This window comes from Antedon bifida, chromosome 4, assembly GCF_963402885.1.
Source record: "Antedon bifida chromosome 4, ecAntBifi1.1, whole genome shotgun sequence".
Taxonomy (NCBI): Eukaryota; Metazoa; Echinodermata; class Crinoidea; order Comatulida; family Antedonidae; genus Antedon; species Antedon bifida.
The window spans coordinates 13,302,568-13,318,021 of NC_136229.1; the positions used below are offsets into that span (position 1 = coordinate 13,302,568).

Below are 15,454 nucleotides of genomic sequence, written 5' to 3' on the forward strand. Positions count from 1 at the left end.
GGTGTCAATCAATCAAATAAAAATTTATTTCTCTTTCCCTTTCATTACTATTACAAATTTTATATTTAAACGAAAGATCAGGAATTCAAGAAAGAGTAGTATTATTCTCTCCTAAAACCAGATTATCTTTAGTCCTAAATCATTCTGAAATCCACATTTTGAGAAAGCCCTAGTTTCAATAAATAATTGACTCAGCCTTATTGAATAGATGAAATTTATTAAAGTAGACCATGAAATTACCTTAATATTGATGGTATACTGTAGGCAATGTGATTTTTAAAAATACATAATAATAATAACTAATTATCAACTAGATTTAATTTGTCACTATGATGAATTATACAGTAGGTTATATGCATTGATTTAAATAAAGATATATTGATTTTGTCATGATCTTTAATTATTTATAATATATGAAATATATGATCTTTGTAGCGCAAATACAGTATACGGTATCACTGCACATCGAGCCACTTGAATAAAAAACAACCAAACGCGTATATGTCATATACTGTACCACCCTTGTTACATAATATTAATAAAGACATAAGTTTCTCTTGATTTCATTATAAATCAGGCGTATAATTTATACATTTCAAGCAATACGGACATAAAAAAATGGTATTGTGTTTATTTGCTATAGACGGGATCACTACCACCGAGCTATACACACCTGATTAAAAGATTAAGAAAGATTCCTCCATTGTTTACTATAATGACATCTTTAAGTATATACTTCCAACTTTAATATATGAGCATTAAAGAATAATTCACCCTTAGCTATAAAATGTACCGATTTAAATTCATAAATGAAGTTAAATATTCATATTTACAAAAAGATTAATGTTAGGACTTGTTTAATAAATCATACATATGATACACACACTTTAAGAAAATTAAATGCAAAATAGGGGTTCCCGAGCATTCTGAAGATGTATATTAATTTAAAAATTTAGCATATTTTCACCATTTTGTTAACTTATGTGTGTAGCCTGTCACTTTTGACGTGCTCGTATAACGCAATTTCGAGTTGAAAAGTGAATAAAATATGATGAAATTACTAAAGAAAGGTTGTAAAACAGAAATCGGGCAAAAAGAGTGCGTATTAATGTTTAACACATAAAATTGCCTGAAACGTACTCTAATTACACCGAAAATGAATTTTGAAAATTTTAAGCGCGCGTACCAAATTTGGTTTAACTATGATACATGCTTATGAAGATATGATTGATGATGATAGATGAAATTGATCTCAAGATAATTGACGGACAAAATAGTGCTAAGGAAAGAATAAACAAAATAGATTCTGACAAAATCAATAAGGTTATATGCATTATTATGGAAAGAAGTAGACTTTGAATTGATATTTGAATAAACCAAATTAAAGCCAAAGTCATGGGTGTAATTGTGCTGGTGAACAACCACCTTTCCATCCATCCTAAAACTTATTTTAAGGACTTCCAGCAAAACACCACCTAGAATTCTCAGCAACATCCATTTTGTACTAAGTATATTTGCTTTATTTGAAAGTTTTTTCATAACCAATTAAATTAAAAGCGAATAATAAGTCAAGTTCAATAACTTACTTGTGCTTTGAACGTACACGCTAATTAACTATGTAAAGCAGACTGGCAACATTACGCTTTTTTTTATGAAACGGAGACAGTTAGATTGAATCATCAAGCATCAAAATTGAACTGGTTCAACTACAATCAAATTGACCGTTGAAACAAGTGAGGCACACCCAAGAATAGCAAAACAATATTTGTGCAAATATTTTACCTTCAATTGTGCTAATCACATTTGTGCAAACATTTTACCTTCAAATGTGCTAACCACATTTGTGCAAACATTTACCTTCAAATGGGCAAATCTGTAAAAATTGCAAACATCACGCCGTTAAATGTAAAAAGGTTTTGATGTTAAATGTGCACAATTCTACTAATGTGAAAATCAATTTGTCACAATAAAAAGAGCTTAGATTCCAGTTTCAGAGTTCAATGTACTATGCTAAATTAAAATCTATTTTTTTGTTATAGGACTACATGAAATACAATAGCTCAATTTTGTTTTTTATAAATGAATAATTAATATGTGATCCATCTTGTTAAGAATTCTTCCATGGTGAACTGACATAAAATAATATATTTGTTTAAGTTGGAAAATGTATGAAAATTGAACTGCCAATTGGCAGAGTGGAATGATTGCAGAGCATAAAATAATAAAAGCAACAAAGATTATTTTTTCTTTAATAATAAAATACTACAATAGTTTTTATAACATGGATATTTCCGGGAAGTAACAAAATAACACGTTTACAAAACACTGATGTAAATCATTATGAAAAAAACTAGCATACAGTACAGATAATAAATACTGCAACATTTGGACGCGTAGACCATGTTTCGTACGCGTGGCAACTTCGTAGGTTTCACGCGGCGTAATCTACGCAAGCTAACATGCTACACGTAGTCTACGAATCGATAGCTAGGATGGGAAATCCCAATGTTCAGATTATTGTGTACTGTGCTACATGCACCACACCCGGAATTAGAATACTAGTTTTCATCAAATTTCAAATGTGAGTTACTGTGAAGTAATAATAAATGTATTAATATTAGTATTAATTACTGTGTGTTGTGTTAAAATGGGACATTTATTTCTATGAAAGAAGAACAAGTGTACATCTACAGTATCTGCCAACGTACGTTAAGGACGAACGTACGTTAAGGACGGCGGTCGTGTGAAATGGCCTAGGCCTAGCTAGCTAGCCAAAAAGTACGGTTACCTACCGACAGTTTAATTTTTAAATAAGTGGTACGCCTAGCTAGTACTTATAGGCCTAGTTAGTAGTAGTACTGTATGATAATCCATACTGTGTACAAGCGTTAAATACATGGCATGAAAATGTGAAATAATGTGGTATAGCCTAGGTGACAGAAGGATATTTCCTCGATACGACAGTTTTCGCCGTGTAGCTGCTGTTTACCCATGTGTGTATCGCGCAGTACTACTCTACTGTCTGAACTATATTTGTTTACTAGGCTATAAATGAACGATATTTCATTTTAAAATTGCGTTTAAATGAAATATTACGCTTATTTATAGTACTGTGGGATAATATGGACTGTTTAAAATACTGTAAATGTCAAAATAATAGAACAGAAATCCAGTGTGTTTATATCCACGTGTTTATGATCCGCGGATGGATACTCTCTCTGAACTGTACTTGCTATGTTTTGTTTAACCTTAAATTTAGTGAAGTTGAACTTTTAAATAAAGTCTTGCATATTTCCTTACCCTAAAATGTTAATTATAATTTATTTTTATTTATAACTAAAATAACATTTATTTAAATACTATCTAATTTATTATCGCGCATGACTAAAAAACAAAACAACAAGATCAGGCAAGCACATGTTATGTGTCCTCCGATCCTATTCTCTTACGACCTGTAACTTGACCCTCCACCAATCCTCTGCTGCATAGCTAATAATGGAGTTTGATGTACAGTTACGACAGTTTCAAACCTGGATATTTTTTGTTTAAATGAAAAATACTGACATACTTTATTAATTACTTATAAAAAATTAACTTGTAATTTTAGGCCTACTAATACTATTACTAATAATGGAAGGTAGTCATAACGGTCCATCATCAATGAATTTTGTACACTACTGGCCGGCAATGGTGAATGTACAGTCAGTAGTAGGTCTAGTTAATAAGACTTTTCGAGTCTAGCCTAAGCTTTGAGCAGTTTTTAATTGCTATTTTCTTTAGAAAAATTTGAATTTCAAGTATGTTTAATGATGATGATATTATTGTATTGGCGAAACAATCGTATCATTTCTATTTATTCGAACTTTTCGTAGCCTGCTACTTAGCCGTCGACGATGTACGTGTACACACAGTTGAGTTTGGGGAATTCCCACACACATTTGATCACAAGGGTAGGCTACGAATGCTACGTGTAGGCTACGAATGCTGCGCGTAGTCTATGCACTACGAATGCTATGCGACGCAACCGCCACACGTAGACTACACGTGGCAAAAGTTGCAGTAGTTTTTATCTATACTGTAGTAGTTTTGCTGAGTTCCATTTGAATGCAAAACACATTATGCACTCAATAAAGCATAATATAAATATTTGTTCGAAAGGAAATAACAGTAAATTGGCAATTGAAAAGAATTTGGTAGTACTTGACAATGTTAATAGGTTTCTGTGGTCAAATTATATTGATATTGATAGTGTTGATTTATAAGTTGTACACTTAATCAATACATTTACAGTATGTTAAAGTATCTATCTAGTGTGATTTTTGTTTATCTTTACTTTAGGAAAATAGTAACTGTCTCTTTTTTTTTTAAATAAAAAAATAATTACAGTATTTTAGTATTGTTTTTTTTATGCAAATTTTTTTTCTACTAAAACTTTAACATTTAAACTCTAAAATACTTACAGTTTTCCCATACTTCTGGTGTAAATTGCTAAATATATCAGTTCCACTGTATGGTCTGTTTTGTTTATTCAAATATTCTAAAATTGCATTGGCAGCTAAAAAAGAAAAGAAACAATACCAAATTTAAATAAAGAAAAAAAAATTAAAATAATTGCACACTTTTTAACATAGATCAGACTATCTTTATTAGGGTTAGGTTCAGGTGCAGCAAACAATAACAGATTTAATACCATAAACTGAACCAACCCTAGTCTGACCTATACCCCTTTTCCATAAGCTAAAACCAACCTGTCATGTCCAGATAATTTTCTATTAGCATCTGACTACCCAGGGGCCAGGAATGACACAGGTTGCTTGTATTACAGTGGCAAATGGCAACACCTGTGTTAATCTAAAAGTAATCAAAATATCGCCCTCTCACGCATGAAGAGACACACTAGCAACCGTCTGCTCACATCATTATACCTGACAATAAAAAATACTGTGTATGTACAAAAAAAAAATAACCATACTTTTTATTAAATGAAAAAACAAAGAACAAAAAAAAATGTGAATTTTCCCTTATTTAGATATTGCATCTATGAAAAACGAAAAAGAATTTGTGAATTGTTTTTGTGAAATTTATTTGTACCAATCTTGCTCTAATGTAAAAAAAAATTTACGTAAATCAATTACTGTATTGAATTTAGGAGATACCATTATTTTTCTTAGGGGTGTTTTCAGGAATTTCATACATGGGAATTTTATTATGAAATTAAGAGAAAACAGTTGATTAAAAGTCATCATTAATTGCATATTAAATATACACAAAATTAATTTCGACAATCAAACATTAACATTCTTATCTAAAATGTCCATATATTAAAGTTAAAAGTATATACTTGGACAGTGCATCATTTTTTTTAAATGTTTAAAGATGTCATGACATATACGGATCTTTGATCGGGTTGTTTTTATTCAAGTGGCTCGATGTGCAGTGATGATACCGGCTATTGTATTTGCGCTACCAAGATCCTATCATATATTAAAAATAGGCCTGATTAAAGATCATGACAAAATCGCTATATTTTTTTAAAAATCAGTTATCTTATTATTTAAATCAATGCATATAACCTATAATTCGTCATAGTGATGAATTAAATCTAGTTAGATAATTAATGACATCTCATAAGGACATAAGGTTATGTTTTTTTAAAGATGTATTGTCCCCCAAAAACATGAAAAATGAAGATTAATTACATCAGACTTTGAATAGGTTATTTTGTAGTTTTAATCAAGTTAATCAATTGCGTAGAAAAAAAACTGAAATGACAAAAATAAATGGTTAAATTCAACCAAAAATCCATTGGCTGGCAGTCAATTTTACTATTTTTTGCTTTAAATTAGTTTTTTCAGGAAAATAATTTTTTTACGATCCAAGTTTTGGTCAAAGTGGATAACTATTATACGATAATAAAATGGCATAATCAACAAAAAAATGCCTCCCTACGACAAATATTTTTTAATTTACGTTATTATAATATAGAATAAACTAATTATGTCAAAGGTCAATTATAACCACACTTCCGGTCATTTTCAAGCAATATTATCTGTTAAACTAAATATAAATGTATATTTTGAGAACAATTTGCTCCTAGTTTTAATTCTCTCCGACCTGCCGTTACTTAGATAGCGAAAAGAGGTCAACGGTCAAAATTGCTTAAAATGGGGTTTCCAGTCAATTTTACAAAAAAAAATTTTGTTAGAGCTAATATAAACATATACATTGTGAAGAATCTGACACCAAAATTCGCTCACTACGTCCAGTATTTCCAGAGATATAGCATGTTTTATGAAAATAGCAGCCATTTTGTTTATGCAAAAATGTTTCATTCGCATGGTATCGAGAATCAAAATCCATAGAAAATATTGCAAGGTTAAACCCTTGGCTGCCGGACTAATAGAATATATATAATCAAGAACAACACAATTCAAGTGTTACCATAGACGTGAAATGAAGTGAAGTGAAGCTCCAAAACTTTGGCCAAAATTTGATTTTTTACCACAAGTAACAAGCACAAATGTGCAATACAGCGAAAGAAGCTGTAATGACGTCATAAGACCAGATGTAACGTCACATACACATCAATAACCGCGCTACCAAATACTGCTATACGGTACCATCTTCGAGACGTGATATGGCTGCATCCGGTTTGAAATTAAAAAATCCGGCTCTATAGCTTTGAGGACATGTCCCTGTAGTATATTCATGCTAAATCCGAGCTCAATACTACAACGAATAAGGGAGGAGTAGTACTTTATAAATCGCACTTTTTGCTCAATAGTGTCCGGATGGAAGAAGAAGAGGAAAAGATGAGAGAGTCCTAGACTCAGGTACCCCGAGTAATAAAACGAGATATACTCTATATCATACTACGTATACAGTATATTTCACCATAAAGTTAAAGAAAAATAGGTTTCGCCAGGGCTCGAAACGGGACCTTCTGCGTGTTAAGCAGACTTGACAACCACTACACTACGAAACCACTTACACTAAAAATGTGGGTTACACTACAGAAAGTTTTTTAATCCATTTAAATTACAAATAAATATGGTAATAAGCACAAAGCAAAATAAACATGTGTAAAAGTGATAATTACCGATTACACAAAATAAGTATTTAAAAAAATAATAAAAATAAGATATACTGTGTATAATTATCATATTGCATATACATTACTTTTTACCATAAAGTTTTTAAAAAAAGGTTTCGCCCGGGCTCGAACCAGGTACCTTCTGCGTGTTAAGCAAACGTGATAACCACTACGCCAAGAAGCCGCATATAACTACATAACGCTGTGGTGTGTGTCACACATTGTAGCTTCTTAATTAAAGCCCCCTTCCCTACATTTTTTAGTAAAAATAATACTATATGGTCCTATTGCGATAACTTTTTTCGTCTTTAAACGGTTAAAAATGTGAAAAATAAGTTGATTCTAATAATTATAGCGGCCCGCTATAAATCCCAAAATGCATTGCGCGCGGATTGATATTTTTGTTTTTCACCTGTAATTCGCCCACTTTTCGATCGATCGTGAGGCCAAAACAAATGGAAGACTCCTAACTTTTCAGCGAAAATACCGGGTTTTCCCCAATTTGTATCAACGGAGTCTGGCAAAAATAGAAAGACAATTAATGCAGCAACTATACAACTTCAGGCTAGTTATATAGCTAGCGTACGATGTTCGTACGTTACCGATGTTTACCAGCTAGGCCTACAAAACTAAGCCTAGCTAGGCTAGGCTAAGACCGTCCACGAGAGGTCGATCGCCGCGAGCTACTTAGGTAGTGCATTGTTTCTCACTTTTTATCATAATTTACCATAAAACGTACATTTAAGATAAGGAATGACATGGTTTAAAGTTTTTAAAGTAATATATATGTATTATTTTTACAAAACGTCACAAATTGTAGGGAAGGTGTCTCAAATTAATTAACAAAAAAGCAAGAATGTGCGATACTCGGGGTACAGCAAATGAAGTTGTAATGACGTCATAAGACGGGATGTGACGTCACATACACATCAATAACCTACCAAATACGGCTATACGGTACCATCTTCGAGACGTCATATGGCTGCATCCGGTTTGAAATTTAAAATCTATAGATTTGAGGACATGTCCCTGTAGTATATTCATGCCAAATCCCAGCTCAATACTACAACTAATAAGGGAGGAGTAGTACTTTAAAAATCGCACTTTTTACTCAATAGTGTCCAGATGGAGGAGGAGAAAAAGAGTAAGTCCTAGACTCGGGTACCCCGAGTAAAAACACACCTATTATTGAAAATAAATGGTATGGTCCATTCTCATGCCCGACCAACATTTTGTGGCTTTCATCATCTTGTATTAAAAATTAAATTAAATTTCAACAATCTGTGTAAGAGTTATTGAAATCAACGTTTACCTTATTTGACAGTGAAATAAAAGGAAAAATTACAAGAAAATGCTGTAATTTAAAAAATGGCCGTTACTATGGCAACAAGATACAGATATCAAAAATAACTTTATCTGTGCATGTTTCAACCAAACCTATTTCATTGTACAAATTTTACAGAAAATCTTTTTCAATTGGCCATGTTGAACCCACAAATGTGAAAACGCCCACAAATGTGAAAACAACTACAAATGTGAAAACAGCGCCCATAAATGTGAAAACGATCATCGCCCACAAATGTGATAATGCCCACAAATGTAAAAAAAATGAGAGAATTTTTTGCCCACAAATGTAAAAAAAAAAAAAATCAAATTTAGTGCTAGATTCAACCAATTTTGATCAAGTTAATATATCATGAATATATTGTGTTGTTTCAATACTTGTATGTTCACGATACGTCTGTTAGGGTCGTCATTAACGCTTTGGAGTATTACTATTTTGCTGCTCGTGCGCGCTATATTTGCATTGTTAACTCGTTGGTTTAATGTATGTAATAGTTCAAGACAATATTTGTTATTGAACCAAAAAAATACATATTCAAAGTTTACTAAATTGGGTTAATTAGCATAAATTCAAAATGGCCGCCATTTGCTATTTTGAAGCCTCATATCTCCTTAACAGTTGGATTTAGTGCATTATGAGTAGATATGTGATATTAAACATTCTAATTAGCATAATTAAATTCCCATGACGTACCTATGGCGTCATTAGTAGTTGTGACATCATATACTGTATTAAGTTATAACTGCTTAAATGAAATTATACTATGCGAATAGTTTAAGGACTGCAAGAAAACAAGTTTCTTAACATTCTCCTTGTTTTGGGTATAAAAAGAAATTGGATTAGTGAATACACTACACTTGTTGAGGCAATTCTAAAAATGTGAATAAATGTAATTAAGAAAAACAATAAACAGGTAAATAATATGGTTACAAAATGTGACATAATCGATACAATTTTAAAAACGACTACAAAAGATGCATATTTATACCTTTTCAACAGCATTTTTATTCCTCCTCAATGTATACGTAAATGGGAGAATGTTTTTAAAAATACAATAAAAGGGTCAGAAGTTTGGAAACAAAAAGTATTAAATAAAAAAAACAAAAAATATGCACAATTTAATTATAAATTCAAACTATTCCTACCAATAGACGATTATGTATAGAATATTAAGAGTACTAGCAAATGCAATCATTGTGATGACTTAGACAATGAAAAACATATGTTTTTTTAATTTCCAGGTAACAAGAAATTATGTGAAATATAGATATTAACATTTTAAAAATATTGATGGTAGTAAAAGCTCTTTTAAAGAGCTCATTCTTGGCAGTGGAATTTGTACAAAAAAAACGATTATATACAATTGCTACCTATTCTATTATAAAATAAAAATATATAATGATTTAAAAAAACTGTTTTGTCAAAATCCATGGGTGGTCTTTAAATCTAATGTAGTTGATATGACTGGCGCAGGTTTGATTTAAATGTGTTTTATTATATATATTTTACCATACATTACAATGTAGCATAATTATATTGCATTATTTTGAATATATTCAGCTTATGTTTAACTCAAAACTAAGAAAAAAAAGATGCAATACAAATGGTGCTATTTTTTTTATGTACATTCATATATTTATATATTATTTTCATATATTTACCATATGTAAGATACTTTTTATTCATTCAGTGTTCCCACCTCCTGATGAGATATTTTATGTAGTCATTTTAGATATACCAATGTATATAACTGTATTGTAAACATTATTATATGCATTGTTACTTTTTGTTTACTATACCTTTGAGTATCTTAAATTCAAGAAAATAATGGAAAAAAAAGAGAGTAATATGTTAATATGTATTTGTAATAATTATGATGAACGAATAAATGTGGTAGATTACACCACAAAAGAGAGAGAAAAAAAACATTCTCCTTGTTAAAATGAACATCATTTCCAAAGTTGACCAAAATCGGACGTCAGGAAGTGGGTTAATTAGCATAAATTCAAAATGGCCACTATTTACTATACCATTTTGAAGCTCTGTATCTCCTTAACGTTTGATTTTAGACCACCAAAATGCATTGCGAATAGATATAGATGTGATATTAAACTTTCCAATTAGCATATTTAAATTACCATATAACGTACTTATGATGTTGCAGAGGCAATTTGCATATCAATTAGCAGGTGTTACGTACGGCATGCAAACCTTTTTTCTCTCTCTCTCTCAACTACTGATGTCAAACAAGCAGGACGTATTTGTTTTACCTATCGTTGTTTGTTTAACTCAAGAAACTTTGCGTATCTTGTACATGTACAGAAGAAACAATATTATCAGAATATATGTGTATATAATTACGGAGCCAAATAAGAAGCTACTAATGATATTTGGACCCAATGCATGCTCTCACAACACAGTATAGTGGGTAAGTTAGATCTCACTAAAGTGGTGACCCCGGCGTGATACAACTAGCGTGCTTGGAATATTTAAATATTTTTTTTCGTCGGTGTTGCAAGATTACTTTGATTTGTCGTTGTTTGATACATGAAGGAAATAATGGCGAGACCTTCTCCGGGAAGAGCTACACCGATCAAAATAACCGCTAGAATGGATGAGGCACCACCTGTGGCTGCTGCCGTAAGTTTAAAATTGCCACCATTTTGGCCGAATGACCAACTTATTTGGTTTGCGCAAGTGGAGGCTCAGTTTATTACCAGAGGAATTACAGCGGAGGAAACAAAGTATTCGTATATAATTGCTTTTGCCACCTAATATCGCACAGGAGGTTTGAGATTTATTGCATACCAAAGAATCTGAATTGGTTAAAAGGACATCCGTGTCGGAGCAAAAGCATCTTCACCCGTTGTTAACAATGGAAGAATTAGGTGATCGCAAGCCTAGTCAGTTACTACGCAAGATGTATCAATTGCTGGGAGATCGTAATTTAGGGACATCCATCTTGAAACAGTTGTTTGTGCAAAGATTGCCTACTAATGTTTAATTTATATTAGCATCCACCTGTGCGGATATGGACCTTTCAGATCTGGCAGCGTTGGCTGATAAGATTTTGGAAGTTTCTCTACCACCACCAACTATTGCCACGACACTTGATGATACTGGTGCACGCGCAATGTCAGACGAATTATGCGAATTGAGAGCTGAAGTTAGTAAGCTGACTAAGCCTCGTTTCTTCCTTGGCGAAACAAGTCAGAGCCAGAAGCTGTAGTAAACAACATGAAAGCCGAAAACACTCGCCCTCTGCTACACCTTATGCTGGTATCATCATCGATATGGTAACAAGGCACATAAATATAATTCACCATGCGCTTTCTCCTTACAGAAGGCGGGAAACGACCAAGCCAGCGACTAGTAGTCCAAGAGCATTAGTTCATAAGTATAGGAGGACCCGGACATTTCTGGTAACAAGCTAATTTTTTCAGGAAAGGTCCAGAACTATGATTGGAACATCATACTAAAAGTCCTGAAAAATCCTCCTTGTGCTCTTCGAGAAATCCAAGATGGCGTCCAAAATGGCTGCCATTTTAATTAGTCTATAACTTTGTAACCGCTTGTCATAGAGTATTGATTTTGGTGTTAAATAGTTCACAATATATGCATTCCTATTTGCTCTAACAGAAAAGTTTGTCAAAAAATGGCCGCTACTACAGTTTCTGGCAGTTTGACCTTTGACCTGGTCTTATCATATCTCGGTAATGGCTTGTCATAGAGAATTGAGATTAGGCCCAAATTGTTCAGAACATGCATATTTTTATTTGGTGTAATGAAATATTTTATCCCAAAATGACCGGAAGTGAGGTTATTGACCTCTTATTGACCTATTCATATATCTTTTACCGTATCACAAGAAATATTTGTCGTAGAGCGTTACTTTTGAAGTCAAATTGTTTGGAACATATACATTTCTATTTAGTCTAGTACAACAGTTTGCCCTAAAATGCTCGGAAGTAAGTTAATTTATTGAAAATTAAAAAAAATCAAAGAAAAGTATATGAATACTGTAGATAAAATCAAAATCAAAGTTTTAACTCTGCCTTAAAACATATTTTGGGCATAGCACATCATCAGGTAAAGTGAATTGATACAAAAAGAAAATATGAAGTCAAAAGTGGCTAATCAAAGTTGGCTAAGTAACAAAAGACAAATGTCAAGGACCCTTTAGGCAATTTTTAGTCTATAGCTCACTATGTCGGTCGGTAAACACTAACTCAATATTCATATTTTTTTCATTATTTTTAGACTGGATATTAATACTTGGAGGCAAATATAAATTTTTTTACAAAATTGTTAACATTTTCAGCAATTTCGGTTGGTCGGTTGGTCGGTAAACACTAACTCATATTCATATTTTTATCGTTATTTTGACACTGGATATTAATACTTGGAGGCAAATATAAATGTTTTTAAAAATTGTTCAACATTTTTAAACATTTTCAGCAATTTCGGTTGGTCGGTCGGTCGGTAAACACTAAATCATATTCATATTTTTCCGTTATTTTGTCATAGATATTAATACTTGGAGGCAAATATAAATGTTTTTAAAAATTGTTCAACATTTTTTAACATTTTCAGCAATTTCGGTCGGTAAACGCTAACTGATATTCATATTTTTTTCGTTATTTTGAAAGTGGATATTAATACTTGGAGGCAAATATAAATGTTTTTAAAAATGTATTAACATTTTTAAATATTTTCAGCAATTTTGGTCGGTTGGTCGGTAGGTCGGTCGGTCGGTCAGTAAACAATAAATCAAATTTCCGCACGCAACTGCAGCCATATGGCCTTGTTGACTTTGTGAAAATAATGCATTTTCAAACATTCCTTGTTTTAAAGGTTCGTTATACCGTATGGTTTATTTATGATAAAAAGAGAATGTACCCTAGGTATTTCGCGTCAACGCTCTTTACCCGGCATGCATAGACATTTCTGTTCAGATTCTGATTTTATTTGGTCCTTGCAGAAATCCATGAAAAATAGATTGGAAGACCCAGGCAATGATCTCGGTACCTCTCACATGCTAAGTGCTACCATTTGAGCTAGTCCCCCAGTTACATTTTTAACTGTTTAAAGATGAACAAATTATCGCCATATGCCCTATATAGGATTTATTATATATTGAAAATATGCAAAATAAGGGTCTTTAAATCACTGTAAGATTGATCAGCAGCATTCTGTTACAGTCATTCATCATCTGATGTTGCATCTTCAACATCTTGGTGTTTGTTGCATCTTCAACATCTTTGTGTTTGTTGCTTCTTTCACATCATTATTATCATCATCATCTGTATGGGTGTTGTTGCATGTTTGCCCAAAACAGTTATGACGTTCATTTGTTTTCATCTTTAAACAGTTAAAAATGTGATAAGTCTAGGCTTGCCGGTTAGAGAACATTCAAGAGTGCATTCTCTTTTAAAACAAGGAATGACCTGGTTTCATGTTTCAAAATGCATTATTTTTACAAATAAAATGGTCTTTAACATTTGTTTTTGACAATCCGGAGTATAATATATGCCATGTACATAGTGTTTGCCAATTGGGCATTTCCATGCGAAATGTATGACCTGAAAATGTCATTCTCACAGTATCATAAAGTCTATACATTCCCTAAATTACATAAAAGTTATACTTCTATGAACAAAAATAATTATCGTAATTTCTATAATATTTCTGAAAATATGAAGAAAATAACGACGTGATTTCAACAAAAGCACTAATAATAAACACGAGTTACAGACGAATAAAGCATTTAAAATGTATTCATGACATCTACATATTGGGTGACATTTTGTAGCAATAACTTTTCAACCATAACTAGTATGAGAATTTCAATTAACGTGTCCCTTTTTTTTTGGTCATGTCCATTTTTTGTAACAAGAGTTACCGATATTCTTTGTTCTATCAAAGTTAAATAAATGATTATTTTGGTTTTTTTCTTGTCTAGTATAGTTCATACCCAATAAAATGTAACACTTGTTGCAGAATAACCCATTTTTTTGTTTAATTAAACCAACTTTGATTAGCCACTGACAACAGTTATTCTTTGTAAGTTATTGACTTAATATTTTCTTTTTGTAACAATTCACTTTACCTTGATGATGTGCTATGCCCAAAACATGTTTTAGTTTAAGTTTTTAGTTAAAACATTAATTTTGATTTTATCTACAGTATTCATATACTCTGCGATTTTTAAAATTTTCAATAAATTAACTTACTTCCGAGCATTTTAGGGCAAACTGTTCAATTAGACTAAATAGAAATGTATATGTTCTAAACAATTTGACACCAAAAGTAACGCTATACGACAAATGTTTCTTGAGATACTGTAAAAGATATATGAATAGGTCAATAAGAGGTCAATAACCTCACTTCCGGTCATTTTGGGATAAAATATTTCATTACACCAAATAAAAATATGCATGTTCTGAACAATTTGGGCCTAATCTCAATTCTCTATGACAAGCCATTACCGAGATATGATAAGACCAGGTCAAACTGCCAGAAACTGTAGTAGCGGCCATTTTTTGACAAACTTTTCTGTTAGAGCAAATAGGAATGTATATATTGTGAACTATTTGACACCAAAATCAATACTCTACGACAAGCGGTTACAAAGTTATAGACTAATTAAAATGGCAGCCATTTTGGACGCCATCTTGGATTTCTCGGAGAGCACAAGGAGGATTTTTCAGGACTTTTAGTATGATGTTCCAATCATAGTTCTGGACCTTTCCTGAAAAAATTAGCTTGTTACCAGAAATGTCCGGGTCAAACCCTAATGCTCTTGGACTATAGAGACAGCGACAGCTGCTGGCATTGGTGAAGGTAGTCGTCTATTTTTGATTTCTGATCGTACTTCAGGACTTAGGTTTTTAGTTGACACTGGAGCGAAGGTTATCGTGTTACCTGCATCAATAACAGACAAGTTGCACCAAAATACTGACTTTGTATTGCAGGCAGTAAACAAATCTACAATATCTACAGGGAGAGTTCCTTAA

At 32.2% G+C, this 15,454-nt stretch overlaps 1 protein-coding gene across 3 annotated transcripts in view; it reads right to left on the reverse strand.

Annotated features, from left to right (window-relative positions):
- LOC144840178 (homologous-pairing protein 2 homolog) overlaps window positions 1-15,454 on the reverse strand; it is an 84,135-nt gene that overhangs the window by 60,231 nt on the left and 8,450 nt on the right. Inside the window, exons 1-2 of one of the 3 annotated variants that reach the window (XM_078695910.1) lie at window positions 4,749-4,890; window positions 4,461-4,555 (exon numbers count right to left, since the gene is read on the reverse strand). In XM_078695910.1, coding sequence (XP_078552036.1) covers window positions 4,461-4,555; window positions 4,749-4,779 — 126 coding nt within the window. In that variant the 5' untranslated portion in view covers window positions 4,780-4,890. Of the gene's footprint in view, window positions 1-4,460; window positions 4,556-4,748; window positions 4,891-15,454 lie in introns of those variants that run through there. The other 2 variants (XM_078695908.1, XM_078695909.1) reach the window with 2 other exon arrangements.